We start from the raw sequence: 25,132 nt of genomic DNA, 5'->3' as shown, positions 1-25,132 counted from the left end.
CATAACATAAAATGATAATTTTTAGGAAAACACCACAGGAGACAATCTTTGAGCATTAGGGCTAGGCAAAGAGCTCTGAGCTTTGACAACAAAAGCATGATCCATAAAAGGAAAAATTGATAAACTGGTATATTAGTTTCCCGAGCTGTTGTGACGAGTGACCACAAAATTGGTAGTTTAAAACAACAGATATTTATTCTCTCACAGTTCTGGAGGCCAGAAGCCTGAAATCAGTATCACTGGGCCAAAATCAAGGTGTTGGGAGGGCCATGCTCTCCCTCCCTTGGCTCTAGGAGAGAACTCATTCCTTGCTTCTTACACTCTCTGGCAGCTAATAGAATCCCTTGCCTTATGGTGGCATTATTCCAGTCTCCGCCTCCATGGTCACGCAGCCTTCTCCTCTTCCATCTGTGTTGAATCTTCCTCTGCTTCTCTTTTATAAAGATACTTGTGATTCCATTTAATACTTAATACCAACGTTACGGACCAGGGTTCTTGGCCTTCCCCAATCAGTAGAAATTGACTAGAGGCAAGACAAAATTCAGGCATGGCTTTATTGGGGACCCTGCTGCAGCAGGAGGGGGCGAGAACAAACAACAGGTTCCCTTGCTTGCTCGCTCCCTGAGGGGGGGCAAGCTTGTTCCTTACATGGGGTGAGGGTAGGGATGTGTCCAGGGGTCGGGCCAGAGGGGTGGCTTAGGTGTTTTGTCCACCCCTCTAGTGGTGTTGTGTGCAGGGGGCATGTTCAGTACCTTGCTTTTGCTCCCAACACCCTGTTTTCGCTCCAAGCTCTTCAAAAATGACAGTTGGGTTTTTTGATCTCTTTGTATTTTGGGGTCCAGAATTTGCCCCAACTGCCCATGCATGCAGTTATTTTTAGTCCCATACAGTTTCTTTGTATTTTGTTGCTCGAGGAGAGGTGTGTCCAGGTGCAAGCATTGCAGCACTGCAGCAAAGGGTCCCAGGTCCCAGCAAAGTGTCCCATGTCCCAGCCTGTCTCACCAGTAACCCAAGATAGTGTCCCCATCTCAAGATCCTTAACTTAATCATATCCATAAAGTTCTTTTTTATCATATAATGTTAACATTCACAGGTTCCAATGATTAGGATGTGTACATTTCTGGGGGATCATTATTCAGCCTACCATAACTGAACTTGATCAAAATTTAAAATTTTTGCTCTGTGAAAGGCCCTGTTAAGACAATGAAAAGACAAACTACAGACTAGAAAATATTTGCAAACTATATATCCAACAAAGAAATAGTACCTAGAATATGTAAAGAATTCTCAAAACTCAAGAATTTTTAAAATCCAATTAGAAAATGGTCAAGACATAAAGAGACATTTCACTGAAGAGGATATACAGATGGCAAAAAAAGCATATGAAAAGATTTTCGATACCATTAGTCATCAGGAAATTAGAATTACAAAAATAAAAATAGTGACAATACCAAATGCTGGCCAAAATGTGGAGAAACTAGATCACTCATACATTGCTGATTGGAATATAAAATGGTACAGCAACTCTGAAAAATAGTTTGGCAGTTTCTTTTTTTAAAAAGCTATCATTCAACCATCAGTTGCCCTCCTGGGCATTTATCCCAGAGAAATAAAAACTTATGTTCACACAAATACATGCAAACAAATGTTCAAAGCAGCGTTTTGTAACAATCTAAAATTGGACAACCTAGATGTCCTTTACCAAGCGAATGGTTGAATAAACTGTGGTACATCAATACCATGCAACCAACCACTACTCTCCAACAAAAAGAAACAAACTATTGACACTTGCAACAACTTGAATGAATCTCCAGAGAATTATGCTGAGTGAGAAAAAAACCCCAAAGATTACACACTGTGTGACTCCTGTCAACAGAAATAATCAATAACCAATCTGTAACAAGAAGAAAGGAAAGGGGGCTTCCCTGGTGGCGCAGTGGTTAAGAATCCGCCTGCCAATGCAGGGGACACAGGTTCGATCCCTCGTCCAGGAAGATCCCACATGCAGCGGAGCATCTAAGCCCGTGCACCATAACTACTGAGCCTGCGCTCTGGAGCCTGTGAGCCACAACTACTGAAGCCCATGCACCTAGAGCCTGTGCTCTGCAACAAGAGAAGCCACCACAATGAGAAGCCCGCGCACCACAAGGAAGAGTAGCCCCCTCTCGCCGCAACTAGAGAAAGCCCGCACGCAGCAATGAAGACCCAATGCAGCCAAAAATAAAATAAATAAATTTAATTAAAAACAAAAAAGAATAAAGGAGAGTTTTATTTGAGCCAAACTGAGGACCAAAGCCCAGGAGACAGACTCTCAGATAGCTCTGAGGAACTGCTCCAGAGAGCATGTTTTTCAGCGTAATTTTATATCTTGTCAGAACAAAGAACATCAAACATGACAGGGGTACATTCCTTCAAAGTTTCTACCAAAATACAGATTTGTACATACATAGGAAGTCAGTATGGCCTTGGTGCCTGGGGAGGGAGACTTATCATCGAAGAAGTAGTAGCATTGACATCCCAGGAAGGGAGGCATTTATCTCTGTCTTCAAGACGGACATTCTTTACTTCTGGACAATGCACCCTTTTCTTTAATGGTTAGAGGAAAGCAACAGTGTATGTTTGATAGGCCACAAAGTCAAGCTAAACGATGTATGTATAAGCCAGAATGACTTCCCCATACCTCAATATGTGAAAATTTCTTCCATCACTCCACTGTTATAATATTCTTGAAATGACAAAATTACAGGAATGGAGAACAGATTGGTGGCTGCCAGGGCTTAAGGACAGGGTGAGTTGGTAAACAAGTGGGTGTGGCTAGAAAAGGGCAACAAGAGGGATTCTTGTGCTGATGAAAATGTTCTGTATCTTGACGGTATCAACATCAATAACTAGCTTATGATATTGTACTATAGCTTTTTAAATATTTATTTATTTATTTATTTATTTGGCTGCTCCGGGTCTTAGTTGCGGCACGCGGGATCTTCGTTGGGACATGCGGGATCTTCAGTTGCGGCACACAGGATCTAGTTCCTGACCACGGATCAAACCCAGGCCCCCTGCATAGGAAGCACAGGGTCTTAACCACTGGACCACCAGGGAAAGCCCTGTACTATAGTTTTGCAAGATGTTTCCATGAGACGAACCTGGATAAAGGGTACACTGATTATTTCTTACAGCTGCATGTGAATCTACAATTATCTCAAAATTAAATGTTTAATTTTTAAAAGGACATGCAAAATGCAAGCCCAAATTGTGTATTAGATTCATCAGGCATAAGACTCTTCAAAATTTTAATACTTTTGCTCTTCAAAAGACACCATTAATACAAGGAAAAAGTGGGACTTCCCTGGCAGTCCAGTGGTTAAGACTCAGCACTTTCACTGCAGGGGGCACGGGTTCCATCCCCAGTCAGGGAACTAAGGTCCCGCAAGCCACGCAGTTTGGCAAAACAAAACAACCACAGGACTACAGTGAGACAGGACTTCACAACCACTAGTGTGACTGAAATTGAAAAGACTGGCAATGCTAAGTGGTAGCAAAGATGTGGAGACATGGAACCACTGCATATGCTGGCAGGAACATAAAACGGTACCAGTGCCTTGGAATACTGCATGGCAGTCACACCTAGATATTTACCCAAGAGAAATGAAAGCATGTATTCACACACAAAAAAGACTTATACAGGAATGCTTTTCCATAAAGCCCTAATCTGGAAACAACCCAAATATCCATCAAAAGGTGAATGGATAAACAATTTGGTGGCATATCCATACAACTGAATACTATTCAGCAATAAAAAGGAACAAAATATTGATATACCCAAAGATATGAATGAACCTCAAAAACATCCTTCTGAGCAAAAGAAAGCAGACACAAAAGGCTGCACTATATGATTCCATTTGTAAGAAATTCTAATCTAAAGTGACAGAGTAGATCAGTGGCTGCCCGGGCCTGAGAGCAGGGGAGGGGACTGACTGCAAAGCAGTAGGAGGGACGTTTTGGGGATGATGAAAATTTTCTATATCTTGATTGTGGTGAGGGGTATACATTTGTCAAAATCATCAAAATGTACCCCGATAATGTGTACACTTCCTTTTATGTAAATTATAACTCTATAAGGTTGTTTTTTTTAACATCTTTATTGGAGTATAATTGCTTTACAATGGTGTGTTAGTTTCTGCTTTATAACAAAGTGAATTAGCTATACATATACATATATCCCCATATCTCTTCCCTCTTGCATCTCACTCCCTCCTACCCTCCCTATACCACCCCTCTAGGTGGTCACAAAGCACCGAGCTGATCTCCCTGTGCTACGTGGCTGCTTCCCACTAGCTATCAATTTTACATTTGATAGTATATATAAGTCCATGCCACTCTCACTTTGTCCCAGCTTACCCTTCCCCCTCCCCATGTCCTTAAGTCCATTCTCTAGTAGGTCTGCGCATTTATTCCCGTCCTGCCCCTAGGTTCTTCATGACCAGTTTTTTTGGTTTTGGGGGGGTTTTTTTAGATACCATGTATATGTGTTAGCATACAGTATTTGTTTTTCTCTTTCTGACTTATTTCACTCTGTATGACAGACTCTAGGTCCATCCACCTCACTACAAATAACTCAATTTTGTTTCTTTTTATGACTGACTTATATTCCATTGTATATATGTGCCACATCTTCTTTATCCATTCATTTGTCGATGGGCCCTTACGTTCCTTCCATGACCTGGCTATTGTAAATAGAGCTGCAGTGAACATTGTGGTACATGACTCTTTGAATTATGGTTTTCTCAGGGTATATGCCCAGTAGTGGGATTGCTGGGTTGTATGGTAGTTCTATTTTTAGTTTTTAAGGAACCTCCATACTGTTCTCCATAGTGGCTGTATCAATTTACATTCCCACCAATGGTGCAAGAGGGTTCCCTTTTCTCCACACTCTCTCCAGCATTTATTGTTTGCAGATTTTTTGATGATGGCCATTCTGACTGGTGTGAGGTGATACCTCACTGTAGTTTTGATTTGCGTTTCTCTAATGATTAACGATGTTGAACATTCTTTCATGTGTTTGTTGGCAATCTGTATATCTTCTTTGGAGAAATGTCTATTTAGGTCTTCTGCTCATTTTTGGATTGGATTGTTTGGTTTTTTTTGATATTGAGCTGCATGAGCTGCTTGTAAATTTTGGAGATTAATCCTTCGTCAGTTGCTTCATTTGCAAATATTTTCTCCCATTCTGAGGGTTGTCTTTTTGTCTTGTTTATGGTTTCCTTTGCTGTGCAAAAGCTTTTGAGTTTCATTAGGTCCCATTTGTTTATTTTTGTTTTTATTTCCATTTCTCTAGGAGGTGGGTCAAAAAGGATCTTGCTGTGATTTATGTCATAGAGTGTTCTGCCTAGGTTTTCCTCTAAGCGTTTTATAGTGTCTGGCCTTACATTTAGGTCTTTAATCCATTATGAGTTTATTTTTGTGTATGGTGTAAGGGATTGTTCTAATTTCATTCTTTTACATGTAGCTGTCCAGTTTTCCCAGTATCACTCATTGAAGACGCTGTCTTTTCTCCATTGTATATTCTTGCCTCCTTTATCAAAAATAAGGTGACCATATGTGCATGGGTTTATCTCTGGGCTTTCTATCCTGTTCCATTGATCTATATTTCTGTTTTTGTGCCAGTACCATACTGTCTTAATTACTGTAGCTTTGTAGTATAGTCTGAAGTCAAGGAGCCTGATTCCTCCAGCTCCATTTTTCGTTCTCAAGATTGTTTTGGCTATTTGGGGTCTTTTGTGTTTCCATACATATAAGATTGATTTTTAAAAGACACAATGCTAGACCATATTCTTAGATTCAACAGACATAAAAGTACTCTGTCAACTCGCTATTAAAGTTTCTAAATGCTCACTAAATTTCTGTAAACTCTTCCTCTCCCATGGATAACAAACAGTTCGCCACCAGCTGTGGTCCACAGACCACACTTTGAGTAACACGGCCCTACCCCACTTTGCCAACTCCTCAGTTCTTTAATAGACATCCCTGCAGCCTTACCTTGCAGAAGTAGGATGGAAAGCTGCCAGGCGAGAGAAGGGGAGGCTCTGAACAGAGCCCGGGGTCACTGGGTCTTGAATATTGGCTTGTGGGACAGCCGCAACACCCGGTACGTGTTGAGGCCCGGCACGTCGAAGCCGGGGGAAAGCCCATGGTGGTCCAAGGGGTAGAAGTTGACGAGCTGCCCGTGCTGGGCCTCAAGGGACAGCCAGGAGTCACCCAGCGGCAGCGCGCATGGAAACTCGCGGGCCACATGCAGCTGGAAGACACGGCCGCGCAGGTGGCGCAGCGCCAACGTGCGGAACGCCGGGGGCACCAGCGCCTCCACGCGGGGCCCGAACTGGCGCAGGCGCAGCTCGCCCGCCGGCCCGGCGCGCACTTCGTAGAAAGTCAAATTGGCAAAGGTGAAGTAGCCGGCGAAGGGTCGCGCGCTGGGTGGCGGAGCCGGGCTGAGCGCGGCCTCCCGAAGGGCCCTCTCCATAGCCGGCAGGAGCACGTCGTAGGCCTGAGCCACCAGGTCAGGCCCTGGCGGCCTCGGCCCGGCCAGGAGCAGCACAAGACCCAGGCGCAGCGGCGGCACCAGGGAGAAGGTGGCGGCGTAGCCGTCCAGGTCACCGTCCTTGCGCACCACACGGTAGCCCCGCTGCGCATGGAACTCCCACGGTGTGCCAGTCTCGTTGGCGAAGTAGGCGCCCGGGCAGGCCAGCAGCGGTGCCAGTAGCGTCTTAGACGCGTCAGGCCGCAGAAGCCGCTGGGGCCTGCTGCCCAGGAGCACCATGGCCAGCTTGGCCAGGTCAGCGGTGGTGGAGTACATCTGGCCCGATGGGCGGTACCAGCCCAGGTCGTACAGCGGCGCCGGCCGCCCGCTGCCGTAAAAGCCAGCTGCCAAGCGGGCACGCACAGGAGGCGTTAGATCGAAGCCTGTGTCTTCCATCCCCAGCGGTTCCAGCACGTTCTCCAAGATCCAGTGCTGGTAGTCACCCTGGGCGGTGTGGGCTGCCAGGACATGGGCCAGAAGCGAGAAGGCCAGCGTGCTGTAATGGCATCTGGAAGAGGAGGGGTGGAAGCTAGGATGCAGCCTAGGAGGGACATCTCCAGGCCCTAAATAAGCCCTTCCCACCTGCTCAGACTGTCTGCAAAGCCATCAGAGTTTCATTGGACTGGGTGGACAGGGAAGGAACCTGCTTCACTGCATTGGAGATGGTCAGACCCAGCAGAGACTTCAGAGATCACTGAATACAACTCACTATTCTACCTCTGGAAAAGAGGAAGGCTCAGAGAGGAGCAGAGAATTGCCCAGGATCACACAGCAGGTTGGAGAAGACCTAGGCTTGGCAATGCACCTGGGAAAGTGGTAAAACAAATCTTCTTGGTCCTTTACACTTTAGTATAATTTACTTTATCAAATGGAAAACTAGAGTCTCAGACTGGTAGGGTGGGGGGGGATAATGATAGTGATCATTTAGCCCACGGATAACAAATAGGAGGCAGGATTTCACTCCTCCCTTGCCAGACACAAATAATCAATAAGAAGTCTCCTTTCTTTCCCAGAGCAGATGCAGTTTCAGAATCTCTAAAATAGTGACTCAGGGGACTTCCCTGGTGGCTCAATGGTTAAGAATCTGCCTGCCAATGCAGGGGACACGTGTTCCAGCCCTGGTCTGGGAAGATCCCACGTGCCGAGGAGCAACTAAGCCCGTGCGCCACAACTACTGAGCCTGCGCTCTAGAGCCCGCGAGCCACAACTACTGAGCCCGTGCACCACAACTACTGAAGCCCGCACACCTAGATCCTGTGCTCCACAACAAGAGAAGCCCACCACAATAAGTCCATGCACCGCAAGGAAGAGTAGCCCCCTCTTGCCACAACTAGAGAAAGCCCTCACGCAGCAACGAAGACCCAACGCAACCAAAAAATAAATAAAATATAAAATAAAATAAAATAAAATAGTGCCTCAGGAAGGCACAAGAATGGGTGAAAATGCACAAATCCTTTTAGATATTCCTGAACTCTAGCCCAACCTCCTGTTTTTTACAGATAAGAAAGGTGAGGTTCACAGAGGCAAATGCTTCCTCCAAGGTCACTCAGGAGGTTCGTGCCAAAGCTGGAAGGAGAACTCTAGCCTACAGATGTCTAAGTTTTACCTGGATCCTTTCTTCCTTAAGAGAAGTGGGGCCTGAGGTTCAGCATTTGGAGAAACAGAGTGGCAAATTTGGAAAAAGAGTACTGCCCAAGTCCCGGAAGGGGACATCTGAGGCAGGGGAGTGTCACTGTCCTCTGTCCAGCTCCACAGCCCCACTGCTCCAGAAGCTGGGCTTCTCTGTTCAGTAGCTGGCTACACCAGCTATCCACTCCCTATCTCATCAGCATCCCATTTATTTCCAGCACTTGGCAAAATCTGTATTTAACTTGTTTATCTGTTCACTGATAAGAATGTTCACTGTTCACTCAGAAGAATGCAAACTCCACGAGGAGGGACCTGGTTGGATTCGTCTGCTGCTATATCTCAGTTTAACATATTCCAAGCACAGAGTAAGTGTTCAATAAATGTTGAGTTGATTAATGGGAAGACCATGAGATTCAAACAGGACTGGATCTGGGCCCAGCTCCCTGCTGCCTTGCTCTGCCATCCCTCTATGTTCCTCAGTCCCCCCAGCTGTGGAGCAGGGGTTGTCATCAGTGATCTGCGAGGTCTTTCCTGGCTCTGACCACCTAGGGTGAGGTGACATAGGTTCTCTCCCAGGAGAGGTATGTCACCTTGTGAGGTTCCTAACATTGGTAGGGCATCAGGGCTCACTCCTCACCTGGTTCCTGGGTCTGCCACCAGCACATCATCCTTGAGCAGGTTCAGGGCCTCCTGGGTGCTGCCCCTCCACAGCAGCGAAGTGGAACGGAGCCTTCGGGGCAGCCCTAGGGAGGAGCAGCGGTCAGACCTGCTGGGTCAGCTGATGGTGGGATGATGGGCCCCTGGCTGTACCCCCTCCCCCACCTTCCATGAGCTGAGAGATAACAACAAAATCACCTTAAAAAAAAAAGCTCTAGCATGGACTCTAATCCTGCCTCTGTTCCATTGGGCAAGTCATTTAACCTCTCTGAGCCAGAGTCCCCTCATCTGTAACATGAGGGAAATAATTCCTATGTCATATGGCTGGTGTGAGGATTTGGTGAAATCAAATGCTTAGCATGGTTCCTGGTCATAGTAATTGCTCAAAAAATAATTGTTATCATCAACCATAGATATTTGATTCCATAAAATTCTTGAGGTCACTGCCCAAATAGGTTTTGTGGAACTGGCTCCTCTGGCTACTTGGAATTTTCTGTTTATTGGATGTGACATTAGATGTGACAAGTATTGAAAGGATCACAGGATTAGGATTCTTCCCACCCATTCACTCAACAATAGTGTTCAAGCATCTCTTTCGTGCCAAAGACTGTTCTGGGTACTGGAATTCAGTAGTGAACAAAACAAAGTCCCTGCCCATGTGGAATCTGCATTCTAGCAGAGGAGACAGACAAGAAGCAAATAAATATTCATGCTGTGGAGGGAAATAATTCCATGTATGAAAGGAGGGATTGTTATTTTATACAGAGTGGTCAGAGGAAGGCCTCACAGGGTAGGTGACCCTTGAGCAGGTGAGAACTCGAGGAGGTGAGGGAGAGAGCCACACAGCTCTGTGAGGAAAGAATGTCTCAAGCAGAGGAAAGAGCAGGTGCAAAGGTCCTGAGGCAGGAATCTGTTGGCATGTTTGAGGATCAGCAGGAAAGAGCCAGTGTGGTGGCAAGGATTGAGAAAAGGGGAGACTTTGGAGGTGAGAGATATTGGGGTGCAGGCACCAGATCCTGTAGGGTGCTATAGGCTACTATAAGGACTTGGCCTTTTCTCTGATTGGGATGGGGCCACTGTAGGGCTTTGAGAAGAGGAGTGATGTGATCTGACATATATCAGTTGCTCTGGCTGCTATGTGAAAACAGACTTTGGGGGGCAATGGCAGACACAGGGAAACCTGTAAGGAGACTTGCAAAAATCCATGTCTAAATGCTGGTGGATTGGATGAGTGAGGAGTGGTTGGATTCTGGACATATTTTGATAATGGAGCCAACAGAATTTGCTACTGGAGGGGATGTGGAGGGTGTGGGAGTGAGAGAAATCAGGGATAACTAACTCCAGGCTCTTGGCCTGAGCAGCTGGGGGATGGAGTCCCAAGCCCTGGGTTTAAATTCTGACTCTAACACTTCTTGCTGTGTGGCCCAAACCATATGCTTTACCTCTCTGAGCCTCTACTTGCTCACCTTGAAGTGGGCTGAAGCACCTGCAGTGGTTTCCCTGTGAGGTGTTACAAAACTTAACTAAGAATGGATGAAAAGCTCCAAGAATGGGAGAAAGCTCTAGATTAAGGTGAAGGTCAATCATAAAAGATACTGGGAACGTATAACAGAGTCATTCAGGCAGCTGTATGCTCAACTGGTGGGCTTTGGGACACGTAGGGTGGGCTTTTTTGTTTGTTTTTTGAGGGTTGCATTTTTCTTAATTTATTTATTTATTTTTATTTATTTTTGGCTGCATTGGGTCTTCGTTGCTGCATGCAGGCTTTCTCTAGTTGCGGCGAGCGGGGGCTACTCTTCACTGCGGTTGCGGGCTTCTCATGGCGGTTGCTTCCTCTTGTTGCAGAGCATGGGCTCGCGGTGCACAGGCTCAGTAGTTGTGGCACTTGGGCTCAGTAGTTGTGACTCACGGGCTTAGTTGTTCCGCAGCATGTGGGATCTTCCCGGACCAGGGCTCGAACCTGTGTCCCCTGCATTGGCAAGCGGATTCTTAAGCACTGTGCCAGCAGGGAAGCCCGTGTTGGGTGTTTTTAAACTGACCACAAACACAGAGCCCTGTGCTGGGTCCCTTGGGTACAGATGAAGAAGAATCCACAGTGTACCCCTAGAGGGAGCCCTGGGGTCAGGTTATAAACAGGAATGTATTTAATAGGAGGCTCATGGAGCAAAAGCCTCAGAGCCCCTCACCTGTATGACCCCTTCCAAGGCCTGTATCCAAGTTTGAATTTATAATATTGTATTTTTAAAGAGGACCCCCAAATTATATCTACATCAGGCCTCCATAAACCTAGGTCTACCCTTGGCTGTAATAACCAGAGCTACATTGACAAGTACCTGCTGTGTGCCAGCTACTCTGCTAAGTGCTTGACATTCATTAGCACATTTAATACAGCAAAATAGCATGAACCAGTCCTTTTACAGAGGAGTAAAACAAGGCTCAGAGAGGTTACGTGACTTACCCAAGATCACACAGCTGGAATTAATTTCAGTGCTCATGCCCTTAGCCACTAGGCCGCCCTCCCCCAAGGCTCTGATCCTGTCCTGCCTGGGCGACTTCAGGAGCTTCCATTATCTGGCAGAGCCTCAGGTTCACCATCTGCTAATGGGAGTGCTAACCAGCCATGTCCACAGACTGAGACCTCAGGCCTGAATGCACTTTGTAAAATGATGAAATAGTAGGCACTTATGATGGATTCCTACCGTCTAGAGTTGATGGGTTGGTGACTGCAAATATGAACAATAGAAGGCGTTTTGGGGTGGTGCAGCTGGTGCCTGCCTGCTCCTCCTTGGCTGGGTCAGTCACCATGCAGCACAGCCTCACTCCCACCCATTCCTGCCCAATTCCTGTTCACTGGCTTTGTCTTCCAGTATCCTAGCCTGCCCTTGCCCTTCCACCATGTAGATTTCATCTTGGCTTGTTAGCACATCTTTTATTATCATCATTATTATTATATAATTTGTTTTTAATAAGTAATTCATTTACATGATTCAAAAGTCCAAAGACACCAAAGGGTATACAATGAAAAATTTTCCTCCCACTCTTCTCCCCAGCCACCAAGTTCCAGCCCAGTGATTCAATCCCTTTCCCTTCCAAAAATATGATACACATTTTTATATATATACCTGTATATATACACACACTCATAATATATGTGTATATAAATATATATGTTATATAACAGGTACATTACAAATGGATTATACATATACATTCATATACATATATACATTATATGTGTATATATTATTTATTCATATGGTAGCTACAATATATGCTGTTATGAGCTTTTTTACCCACTTAAGATTGTATGTGCATCTCAGTACACAAGGAACGTTATTACCCATTTTTTTAGGGCTACAGTAGTATCTGATTGTATAACTGTGTCATAGTTTATTTAGTTACTCCCCTATTTATATTTAGGTTGTTTCAATCTTTTTTTTTCACTATCACAAACAGTGCTGTAGTGAATAACTGTGTACATACCTCATACCGCACATGTGTGAATACATCTGTAAGAGAATTTCCTAAAAGTGTAATTGCTGAGTCAAAGGATGTATACATTTTTGTGATAGGTATTACCAATTGCCCTCCACACAGGCTGCACCAATTTTTTTTCTATTTTTTGGCCGTGCGGTGCAGTACACGGGATCCTAGTTCCCCTACCAGGGATCAAACCTGTGCCCCCTGCAGTGGAAGCACAGGGTCTTAGCCACTGGACCGCCAGGGAAGTCCCAAGTTGCACCAATTTAAATTTCCACCACTGATGTATAAGAGGGCCTATTTCACCATAACTTCACCAACTCAGTATACCCACTATTATGGCCTTTACCAATCTGATAAGAGGAAAATGTCTCTCAGGAGATTTAATTTGCATTTATTTTGTTATGAATGAGGTTGAGCATCTTTTAATATTTTTTAATATTCTTAAGAGCCATTTATATTCCTTTTCTGTGAACTGTCTGTTCTGTTCCTATCCTTTACCCATTTTTCTGTTGGGTTCTTGGTCTTTGTAATGGTTTATATAGTAAGGGAAATTAACGTACAATTGTAGAATATATATTATATTCAAATTATATATAAAATATATAATTTGTAGAATTGTCAACACATATTCACTTGTTGACTTGTTCTTGATCTAATAAGCAGATCTTGACCTGTCAGCTTGCTTTTGACCTTCCAACAGATCCTCATTTGTCCACTTGAACCTAAATTCCCAGGTTTCACCTCAGCTTTTATCTCACCAGATCTTTCTACCCCTGGCCCACCACCCAGGAAGGATGAGAGGGAGCTATGGCCAGTTCAGGAAGCAGAGCAGAGAGTGGACCCAGCCTGGCTGGATGAGAACCTGCTCCTTGGTTCCCCTATCTGAAATGGTTTGGACTGAACTACATTAAGTTCAGAGCCACTCACCTGAGAGCTGGCTGGCCATCCTTCGGAGGGTGACGGGTGAAGGCCTTGGGGCTGGGCCCACCTCCTCCAGAACATCCATCAGGCTCTTTTGTTTGGGGGCTGATGCCATGCCCAGTGGGTTGTTAATGGTGAAGGTGCCGGCGTACCGCTCCAGAGGGTCATCTAGAGAGGCCACGATGCCCTCCTCCCACAGGCGGTACAGCATCAGCACGGGAAAGATCTTGGAGATGCTGGAGATCCTGGACAATGTGGGGGGCACAAGGGTGCAGAGGGCCTCCTGTTGGCTTCACAACCCACCTCCACCCTGCACCCCCAGCCTCCAACTTTCTAGTATAATTAGGAAAGCACTGAGTCCACCCTTATTCAGCGTCTCAGACAGAAATCCACCAGCCTCTGTAGAATGCCTTTGGGATGCTTGAGAACTTACCAGGGGCAGTGGGGCTGGGCCAGATGGACACTCTCGAGCACCTCCCCCATGCCAGGCCCTTCACCAGGCACTTCCCTCTCTGGGACAGACCTGGGTTGGGATCCTATCTCTGCCTCTCACCAGCTGAGTTGCCTTGGGCAAGTGCTAGTCCTTTCTGAGATTCAGTTTCATTGTCTGTTTTATGGGTTGTAGAAAGGATCGAACAAGATTGTGCTTGCAAAGTGCTTGGCAACACACCTGGAAGGTAGTAAGTGCTCAATAAGTGATAGCAAATATAATTGTTGCCCTGTGCCTGGCACATAGCAGGTGCAGTGTGAATGGAAGCCCTGCAATGCTCACAGTATCTCAGGGAGCAAACGTGTCCACTTGGCACTGTGAGCTTTGAGGATCCTACAGGCAGCACCCAGGAGGGGAGACTCTGGGTGTGCAGCAGATTGTCCCAAGTTGCTTCCATCTGGGCCACCACTGCCAACTGGCAGAGACCCGGGTCGAGGGCCCAGGAACTGGTTACGGTTCTTTAGTGTCACGTGGAAGGGGTGTGGGGTGGGACATAAGGGAGCCTTTTCTAGTTTGGGAGGCATTAGGATAAGGGCTCTCCAGAAGGGATTCCTTCCTGACTTGTTACCGCTGTGGTGTGATGTTAGGCACTCACTGGTCCTCTCTGGACCTCAGTCTCCTCATCTTTAAAATTGCCAAGACTTAATAAAGGGCCCTGGCAGCTAAGACCCCCAGTCATAATTCTCTTGAGTCCCCCTACCTCCTAAGTCCCCCTTGTCCTACCACCCTTCGCCCCCTCCACAAGACCCTGGTGGTGCCCCAGCTGACCGGTACATGGTGTACTCATTGGGGGGCCCAGAAGCCGGGTCTGAACCATTCTTCCTCCCGAAGTTCCCGGTCCAGAGCACAGTGTCGTTGTGGATGACAACTGCAGACATAGCAGCCAGGCCTGGGGCAGACAGTGCCTGGCGCAGAATCCCGTCCACCTTGGAAGAGAAGAGCGGGTGGCTCAGAGTACAGGTGCAGAGACAGGCCCCTCTCCCCACCCACAGGCCCCATGTGGTTCTGTACACCATGCCATTCACATACCACACCCTCTGCCTGGCTCCCCTCCATTCTCTCCCCCTAGTGGCTGGAAGGGAGCCCAGTGAGCCCCCAGACCTCGGGTTCTCAGACAGTGTCCCATGGGGTGGGGACCCCACGTGGGGACCCCACCCAGCTGCAATCAGAGCAGATCCCCTGGAATCTGTTTTGTATGTAAGTTTTCCTCATAAGACCTTTGTTCAAAGAAACATTTCCTTGGAAATACGTAAGAAGAGTGAGGGGTTAAAACCCCTGATCTAATCAAACCTGTGTCTGATGCCCTAAAAAACCTCCAACAGGCTGAGTCTGACCCCCTAGTGTTGGAGAATTCAGTATTTATAGAGGACCCCTAACACTGTCTTTGAACATTTATTGAAAATACCTCATTATTTTCAATTATGTAGTATAATGATGGTGATTAACAGCTAACATTTACTGGACATTTACAACATGCCAGACACAGTATAAAATGATTTTCATACATTGTCTCACTTAATCCTCATAAGTCAGTGCTGATTTCTCCCCATTTTACAGGTGAGAACATTTGAGATATGAAGTGACTTGCCCTGGTGGTAAATGGCTAGTGGAATCAGGATTAGAACCCTATGCTAACTCCAGCACCTCCTTGCCAAGAGATTTTACATTCCCTGAATTGAGCTCAGTCTACCTATAGTTTCCACCCCTGCACTAACTTTGCCTCTCTGAGCCTCAGTTTCCTCCTCTGTAGCGAGGGATTCAGGAGGTGGTAACACAGAGAAGTTAGCACAGTGCGTGGCATGTACCAGGTACTCACTAGAAGGCTGCTATGGTTATTATTGTTGCTTTATTTTTTTTTAATTACTCTGACCCCTGGGAGCCAAATAGCACGCTTCTGCTCTCTCTCCTTCACAAAAGCTTTCTGTGTATTTGCAGGCAGTGATTGTGTCTCTCTGCACTGGCCCACGCCTACTCTTATGTGGACACATCATCCTCCTTCCCTTCAGCTGTTCCTCGGATGAAGTTTCAAACCATCTCCCACCACCACCACCAGGCTGCTGCAACGTACACTTCTGATCTGTGTGTCTCCTAAGGTGAGTGACCCAAGTGGGTAGGGTCTGAATGGCAGAATGGCACAGACAAGAGCTGGCTGACAGCCCCCTCTAGTGTTAAGCCATTCTGCAATGGTAAAAGTAGTGTTGTGGGGTCTTTAATCATATTTCAATGGCCTCTGTGATCCTCTCCCATCTCATCTTTCTCCACCCCCACTTATGGCCCCACCAGACTGAATTTCCTCTCTGTATATGCCTCATACTGACTCTGCTGCCTCTGGGCCTTTGCACATGCTGTTCCCTCTATCTAAAGCACACCTTTCACACCCCCAAGCTCCCTCATTATACACACACATATCCTCTGGGTATCTACTCCTTGTTCACCTCTCAGTTTAGACACCACTTCCTCCAGAAGCCTTCCCTGACCCCAAGTCCAGTTCCTTTGTGTCACCATGTACCCTAAACTTTCCCTATCCTCACTCTTACCCCTGTGTTATAAATGTTTACTATCTTGACTGTTCCCCTCATTCCAAGACTAGTAGCTTCTTGAGAGCAGGACAGTATCTTCTCCTGCCATATCCCTGGTGCGTAGCGCAGAGTAAGTGCTCAAGAATTGTATGTTAAAAAAAAAAAAAAAAAAAGAATTGTATGTTGGGGGGCATGCCTGGTGGTCCAGTGGCTAAGACTCTGCACTCCGAATGCAGGGGGCCTGGGTTCGATCACTGGTCAGGGAACTAGATCCCACATGCTGCAACTAAAGATCCCGCATGCCACAGCGAAGACCCCGTGTGCCGCAACCCAGTGCAGCCAAATAAATTAATTAATTTTTTTATAAAAGAATTATATGTTGAATGAATGAATGAATGCCACTACCAGCGCAGAGGATATGCCCTCCCCCTCATCAACCGGGCCTAGCCCACACAGCCAGTTCTCTCCTGGGTCATCACTGACCTTTTTCAGGGCCTCCTTCAACACGGGGAGGGGGTGGGCCAGGGGCACAGGCTCAGGGTGCTGGGGGCACATCCTCATGGGGGCAGAGGTCACCTCTGGTCCCAAGGAACCTGGAGGGCACATCACATGGTGAGTGGAGGACAGAGATCAGGTTAGTGGTCTAGGGGCCATCGCCCACTGGGTCTTCTCCCAGTTCTGGGTGATCTCAGGAGGCAGTGGAAGGTTTAGAGAAGAGTGGTTCTTGCACTCTTGGGGGGTTCTAACACCCTTACCACCCCACACTGTTCTTAGAGGATGCAGGGAGGTCTGGAGGCCGTCGTGATGGTCTCACAGCCTGAATCCTGCCCTGCCAAGGTCCACGCCTTCCCCCTGAGGTTCCAAGGAAGCCACACACCTGGACAAAAGTAGGATGGGACTCAAACCCTAATGCCCGGATGCACAGCTCTGGGGATGAAATGAGTTGTTCCTGGTTGTTTAAGCCTGAAGCCTAAGTGGGGCCCCGAGTCCACTTCTCCACCCAAATATATAATCAGAACTGGAGAAAGGGGGACAGGAGAGATGTGGCTGAGCCTGCCCCACAGAGCTGGAACTTGTCTAAGTCTGCTGACCACGTGGAGGGAGGAAGCTCGTCATGCGGGAGAGAAGGGCTACCAACAGGCACCTGTGGCCTGATTGGTGTCTCGAAGGCCAAGCAGCAGGTAGTGAGTGTGGGACTGTGCTGTCTCCCCTTGGGCATGCTCTGCCCTTTGCCCCTGGCTGCCCATGGCTGGTATCTTGTGGTGAGGCTGTGCCAGCTGGGAGGGCTGGCCCTAGGGCATGAGCCTGGCGTTACCAGCAGTGGTGGTTCATTTGCTGAGCCTTGACCAGCCCAGGATGGAGAGACCAAGAAATGGCAGCTGCTGTCCATGGACACATGGGCATGTTCCTCCCGGGGTCTTAGATATAGCTGGGGCAGTGCCTTTAAAGGGAGGTAAGGCCTGGAGATCCCACCTTGGGGGCCGAAGGAAGAGCAAGAGAAACACTGTTTGCACTTTTGGGGGGACCCTGAGTTTTACCCCCGGACCCTCGGTGGCTTAAGGAACCCCCAGTGGTATTAGATCCTCAGTTACTACAGAAGGGCATCGAGGCACAGAGGGATCACATGACTGGCCCAAAGATGCACAGTTAGTGAGAGCTGGAGTCAGAATGGACGCCAGAGCTTCTGAGTCTGAATCTTATGGTCCTCCCTCCTGCCTCAGATCAGGAGTGGCAGCTCCAAGCCCACGGGGACCTCCGGGGATGGGGGGAAGCTCAAGGATGTTCCTGCACTCACTGGTCTTCAGCTTGGGGAGGTAATACTGCCACAGGAAGCAGCCAGTCATGAGCACAGAGAGCACGAAGAAGAAGCTGCAGGAAGCCGGGAAGAGCCACTTCTTTTTCACTTTCAGCAGGCTGAGCTGCCGGCCAGCCTGCAAGGGGAAGGACAAGGCACACCCCCAAGGGGGTCAGCAAGAGGGAGGAGAGAGGGTCCCCTGCTCTGGCCCCTCCTATGCCTTAGGTTCACCCAGACATCAGGAGAGCCCACAGCTTGGGGTAAGTTTCACACCTGTAAGACCAAGGGCCTTCCCAGTATTGCCCCTTCAACAGCTCTGCCCCATATGTACCTCTGCACCTCTGTGCCTTTGCATAGCCTGTTCCCTCTGCTGGGCATGCCCTCTCTCTCCTATGTACTTAGTGAAACATCTAACACCAGCTGAAATGCCACCTCCTCCATGAAGCTTTCCCAACTCTCCTCACCCAAGTCCCCAACAGGGCACTAGGCACAAGCCTCCGTTGTGGTGCAAATCCAGCTTTCTCTCTAATACAGTTGTTCTACAACTGTTAGCTGATCCACCTCACGGAGTGTGAGTTCTCCAAGGGAGGGGCCCCTTCCTCACTCTCTGTCCTCCACGGCCTCTGGTTTATCCTGGTTGCTCAGTACATGTTGCGGAGGGAATGTGTGGGTCCTGAGAACACAGGACAAGGCTTCCCAGGAGACTCGCTTCGCCCCATGCCTCGCCACACACCCGCTCTCCCAAGCCTCCACCAATGGTGTGTTCTTGCAGCAGGCCTGCATAAGGCTCCCAATGTGTGGTTGGTGTCTCCCAGCTGTGGCTGGTCTCATCGCCACGCCCCCCCATGTTTCTCTGCCAAGTGAGTATAAAAACCGTTGCAGTGAAAAGGGACTTGCCTGGAAAGTTCAAGAAAGGGTGGAGCTCAGAGAAATGGGGCCTTTTCCTCAGACAGGTGGGGGGGCTGAGCAAGTGCAGCTTGGGAGGTGGGCGAGGGCAGGAAGCAGGGAGCATAAGACGATGAGACCGAGGCCTAAAGTCCAAGAGAGGGAGGAGGAAGAGGCCGCGTGGGGAGGTGGCAAGGAATCTAAAGAGAGAGCGTGTGTGGCGACCTGGCCCCCAGGAAGAACCGTGTATTCCCTCACAGCCAACTTAGAATCCTGGAAACACAGTACCACCTCCAGTTAGTGTCCCAGACACGGTGCTAAAAGCCTTTTAAGAGACGTATCATGGCACCCTGTGAGGTAGGCGCCCTTAGTGCCCTGATGTTACAGATGAGGCTCAGAGAAGTTAAGTGACTTGCCCAGGGTCACACAGCTAGTTGCAGAGCTAGCATTTGATCTCTGTCTCTGGCCTGCTCAACCAAAGTTCTGGAAGAGCCTTCACAGTCATTTGTTGAACTTTCTCATTTCCAGGTCTGCAAACTGAAGTTACAGGAAGGAAAGGACTTGTCTAAAAAATAATAAACATCATATGTTGAGTGCCAGCTTTATGCCTGGCCCTGCGCTATTCACTTAACAGGTATTATCTTACCACATTTCATAGTCTGTTCATGAAGTTGGTTTGGGAACTTTCATTTTAGAGGTGATAAAATGAGGCTCACAGAGGTTAGGTGACTTGCTCAAGGTCACAGAGCAAGGCAGTGGCGAAGCTGGGATTCAGATCCAATCTGCCTGACTCTCTACCTTTATGTCTTAATGTGTCTTATGTCTCTTTTGAACTATCTTCATTGCTGCTGTAACCTAAACTGTGATGTGAAAGGACTCTTCCCTGGTCTCCCCTAATCCTTCTCTGTCCCTCCTAGAGGGCCTGCAGAATGAGAGAGCTGGGAAGGAATTCAAGATTCAGGACCCTTGTCCCAGGATTGAGGGCTCTGTTTCATTTATTCATCCTTTCAGCAACTCTATATTGAGCACCTACTAGGTGAGAGGCACTGTTCCAGGCCCTGGGGGCTCAGCAGTGAACCCGTATCAGAATTCCTGCCCTCGGGGAGCTGGCATGCAGGTGTTCAAGGCCTAGCTCTCCTGGCCAGCCCAACTCTGCACAATCTCTCTGCTGTGCTCAGTGGCTGACCTGTGCTCAGGGCGTGGCGAGGATTTGCTGAGTGAGTGGGTGAGAGTAGTACAAATCATCGAAGAGCGAGAAACAGCCAGCTGCTGGAGAGCTGGGTCTCAAACCCGGGCCTCTCCCCCTCTCCTCACATGTGACACCCATTCTGATCTTGGTGTTTATCGTTATCATGCGTGTTTTTATTCCTTCACTATGTGTTTATGGATCCATAAGCAGCACATAGTATTGTTTTTCACATTTTAAAACTTATATAAATGATATCCTGCTGTATTATCCTCCTTCAACTTACTTTTTTTCCAATTTGATACATGTAGTTCTGGATTATCCATTTTAACTTCTATAGAGTATGCTGCTGTTTGACTATACTTCATAGCGTAATAGTTAGAGCATGGACTCTGGGGCCAGGCTGCCTTAAAGACGTGAGTATTTTATACATTTGAGTTGGGAGTGAAATATCTGGGTGGTAAGATATGGCCATCTTCAGCTTAACCAGATACTATCCAGTTGCTCTCCAAAGTTGTTCCAATTTATACTTTCACCACCTGTGATTCTCATTGCTACTTTTAATTTGCATTTTCTTGGTTACTGATAAGGTGGTGAGTGTCTCCAGCACCAAGATCTTGGCTTTGATGCCTGCAACACCTGGCACTCCACCTGGCTCTGGCAGGTTCTCAGGAAGTATGTTTTGAACATTATGTTGTCCTGCAAGTTGAAAGACTTGGGTTCAAATCTCAGCCCTACCTCCTGAGTCAGTTATAACTCTGGACAAGTCCCTTCCTCTCTCTGAGCCTCCACTTCTTTAACTGTTGGAGAGGGCTGGGTTATTTACAAAGAGCTTACTTTTACATCTGGAAACCTCATTTGACTTCAAAAGTATCTTCCAGCTCTAGAATTTAGGGTTCATATTAAAGCCATTCTTTATTCATAATTTCTAAAGATTGGAAAAGTCCCTCAACTGGTGAATGAATAGACAAACTATGGTACAGCCATGCAATGGAATACTACTCAGCAGTGTAAAGGAACAAACTATTGATATACGCAATCATGTGGATGAATCTTAAATACATTATGCTAAGTGAAAGAAGCCAGACTCAAAAGGCTACAGACTATAGGGACTTCCCTGGTGTTCCAGTGGCTAAGACTCTGTACTCCCAATGCAGGGGGCTCAGGTCAGGGAACTAGATCCCACTTGCCACAACTAGGAGTTCTCATACCGAAACTGAAGATCCCACATGCCACAACTAAAGATCCCACATGCCTCAAATAAAGATGCCGCATGCAGCAACAAAGATCTGGTCCGCAGCAACGAAGATCCCATGTGCCGGAATTAAGACCCAGTGCAGCCAAATAGATAAATAAATTTTAAAAACATTTTTTTAAAAAAGGCTACAGACTATATAATTCCATTTTCATAACACTCTGGACAAGGCAAAACTGCAAGGACAGAAAACAAATCAATGGCCACCTGGGAGTTCGGATGGTGTAGACTACAACAGGGCAGAAGGGAATTTGGGAAGGTGCTGAAACCGTTCTCTATCCTGATTGTGACGGTGGTTACAGGGCCATATGTATTTGTCAAAACACATGGAGCTGTACACCTCAAAGAGTGAATTATAATGCATATAAACTGTACTTCAGGTTTTTTTAAATGAAGCCATTAAGGATCCCGAGAGCATTAGGTTGTCTCCAGCTGGGTGTCAGAGGAGTGACACCAGACACAAGTCTGTGCCTCAGCCACAGGAGTGAATGGGAAGGCTCTCTGGCATTGCCGTGGGTTTGTGTGGGAGGGGAGTCAGAAGGTGCCCCTCTTTGAGCATGAGCAAAGGGCCACTGGGGCAAGCCCTGTGAGGGTGCCCTGGTCGAGGGGCAGCCTGATCTCACTTAACAAGTACCTACGGCATGGCATCATCCTCTCATTTTCAGGAGCAGAATGAAATTCACAGATATTCGATGACTCGATGAGGTCATGGGCAGTGGATGATGGAGCTGGGATTCTAGCCCTGTCTATGCATCCCCCCGACCCCAACATGTGACTGGGTTCTCTGCATCCCCAATGTGCAGCCCTCCTCTGGGGCCCAGCCTCATCTCATGTCTGTCTCCAGTCTCAGAATTTATTCCAATAGACACAAAGGTGGGGTCAGTATTTAATGTCTAAGGTGCTCACCAGCTGCTCACATTGACACTTGCAGATGTCACTTGGCATCTCTCCCCTCTCTCTTCCCAGCTGGAAAATGCTGGCTGAGGGGTTGCTCAGGGAGATCCAGGCTCTCCCAAACCCCACCCATAACACGGTTCACCCAGCTCCTTCCCCTGGTGGTCTGCAGCCCAGAAACCTTCACCTTTTTTCTCCCGACTGGCCACTCTGGGACAGCACTCCTTGTCCAGTCATTCATTCAGAATACAATCTCCAGGAGCTGGCTGTGTGCTGGGCACAGTGCTACGCCCTTTGGCTAACATCTGTCCCTCATGGAGCCGGCAGGATGGTGAAGAGGTCAAACACAAGGGCTCTGGGGCCTGGGACTTGATTCTGGCTCTGCCCTTACTAGCTGTGGACCAATGACTTCCCCTCTTTGAGTCTCAGTTTCCTTGTCTGTATAATGGGAATGGCCATCATTCCTACACCTCATAGAATTTAGATGAGGGTAAATGAGAAAATGCATGCAAAGTCCTTTGAAACTAGCTACTCACAGACTGGTAGCTAGTGTGGTCGTAATAATTTCTCTGGGAGAGAGATGTAAACAGATCATGTCAGAGGGCTCTGGGGGCTCTGAGGTACGCATGAGCTCAGCCTCGGGGTGGGAGGGGGAGGAAAGCTTCATTGAACAGGTAGTTGGGGATGAGTTGGGGGCACCCCAGTCAGGGCCCTTGAGACAGGAAAAAGAAGAGGATCTGTTTCTGGTTTGTTCTGAGAATTTGATGTGTTAATACACAGCAAACACTTGAAATGGTTCCTGGCCTGCGGTACAAACTCTAGAAACGTTAGTGATGACAAAGAAGGTGATATAGGGGTGAGTTATGATTTAGGTCAATGTTTGAAGCAAGCCTTTGTGGGGCTATGCCTCACCTGAGTCTTCATTCTCTCCATGGCGTGGAAGATTCCAGCCCCTTGAGGAGTCAGCTCTACAGCCCAGGATACCCTGTGAACAGGAAACTGAGTCAGTGGAGTGAAGGCAAAGAGAGGTCCTGGAGGCTGGAAAAGAGAGGAGGGGGCTGGAGAAATGCAAGAAGACAAGGATGAGGGATTTGCACCCAGAAGTCCTCGCTGTTTCCCAGACACTAATGCATCTTCCCATGTTGTTTCCCCATCAGACTATGAGGTTTTCTAGGGTAAGGAACATGTCTCCATTTCATGAAGCTCCACCTCAAAGGCAAGGGAAACAAACTCAAAAAAAGTGTCCAGGTCTGCCCAGTCTGTCCTGATTTCAGCACTGAAAGTCCCAAACCCCTCAGTCCAGAGGAAACTGGGACAATTGGTCACCCTCCCTGCCATTGCCTCTGCTTCCAGCTCCTCCTCCTTCAAGCCTCAGAAACAGCCCTGTCAGACCCGTGGGTGCTTGGTCCCAACTCACCCTCTTCTGGAAGGCTCAGGAAGGACGGGGCAATTCAGACCCAGCCATGGTTGGCCAGTGCCTCCGGGAGCCCCCGTGTTCCAGGGGACAGGAATGACATCCTGGGCTCTGAGGCGCAGGCTTCACCCAGGCTCCCCAGGGGCTGGCAGATGTGGCGCCTGATTTCCCAGCGCTAATCCCTCCGTGTGTCTTACGCCATGGGGATTAGTTCCTGGGGTCCCCGAGCAGCCGGGAGGGGGGCACATCTGTCAGGGGGACTGTGCGGCGCCACGTGACCCAAAATGCTCCAGGCTAGCGGGCAAAGGTATGCTCTCTCCAGAAGGAGTGTCTGCCAAGCCCAGTGTGCGGAGGAGAGATGATGGGAACTGCCAGGAAACAGCCTTGGCCCGACCCACAGGCCTCCCAGACCCGCCACCCCCCACACCAGCTCCTCAGCTACCTCTGAGGAACCCTGGGCTCCAAAGAACACAGTTTGAAGACCACTGGGGTCAGCCTAGTTGTTACATATTCGGATAACTCGATCCAAATCCCAGTTCTGTAACTACCTGTGTCACGTTGGGTAAGTCAGGCCCTCTTTGATTTTTCATCTATAAAATGGGGATGATATCTATGTTATTGTGAGGATTAAACTGCAATGTGTACGCAAAGCAGGTAGCCCAGGACCTGGCACCTAGTAAGGGTTCTGTTAAGGTTAGCTTCTTTTTATTTTATTTATTTATTTATTTATTGACTGCGTTGGGTCTTCGTTGCTGCGCACGGGCTTTCTCTAGTTGTGGCGAGCGGGGGCTACTCTTCTTTGTGGTGTGCGGGCTTCTCATTGCAGTGGCTTCTCTTGTTGCAGAACATGGGCTCTAGGAGCACGGGCTTCAGCAGTTGCAGCATGCAGGCTCACTAGTTGTGGCTCGCGGGCTCTAGAGCACAGGCTGAGTAGTTGTGGCGCACGGGCTTGGTGGCTCTGCGGCATGTGGGATCTTCCCAGACCAGGGCTCGAACCCGTGTCCCCTGCCTTGGCAGGAGGATTCTTAACCACTGCGCCACCAGGGAAGTCCCAAGGTTAGCTTCTTTTTATAACTTGGTTTTTACGCCACAACTTTAGAAAGTCACTATCCACTGATTTTAGTTGGCACAAAAGAGAAAATATATTTGCCTTCTTGGCACCAGATATGGCTGCACATTGGAATTACCTGGCGAGCTTGTAAAAACCCTAGTCTGTATCCCACTGCCCCAGAGGTCCCCAGGGGTGCAGCCCGGGGCATCACGATTTTTTGAAAACTCCTCAGTGTGTGGTTAAGGTTGAGAATCATTGCCCCCAGTCCACTGTGTTTCCATCTCATTCTAAATGCATGTAAGAATAGCCTGGGGATCGAGTTAAACTGCAGGTTCTGAGTCAGTGGGTCGGGGTGGGACCTGAGAGTCCATTTCAAACA

General features: G+C 47.9%; 1 protein-coding gene across 1 annotated transcript; it reads right to left on the bottom strand.

The window, feature by feature from the left end:
• Positions 1-4,838: 4,838 nt before the first annotated feature.
• On the bottom strand, positions 4,839-23,904 carry LACTBL1 (lactamase beta like 1; the record flags this gene model as incomplete). Its single annotated transcript, XM_082424107.1, has 8 exons — positions 4,839-7,082; positions 8,841-8,946; positions 13,271-13,509; positions 14,523-14,680; positions 16,757-16,866; positions 18,069-18,204; positions 23,201-23,273; positions 23,900-23,904. The coding sequence occupies 8 exons, from the start codon at positions 23,902-23,904 to the stop codon at positions 6,101-6,103; spliced, it is 1,809 nt and encodes a 602-aa protein (XP_082280233.1). The 3' UTR covers positions 4,839-6,100.
• Positions 23,905-25,132: the final 1,228 nt, after the last annotated feature.

The sequence above is a fragment of the Balaenoptera physalus genome, assembly GCF_965194825.1.
Source record: "Balaenoptera physalus genome assembly, chromosome: 1".
NCBI classification, from domain to species: Eukaryota; Metazoa; Chordata; class Mammalia; order Artiodactyla; family Balaenopteridae; genus Balaenoptera; species Balaenoptera physalus.
The sequence above is the reverse complement of the archived record's forward strand: the minus strand, read 5'-3'. Positions and strand labels throughout refer to the sequence as shown.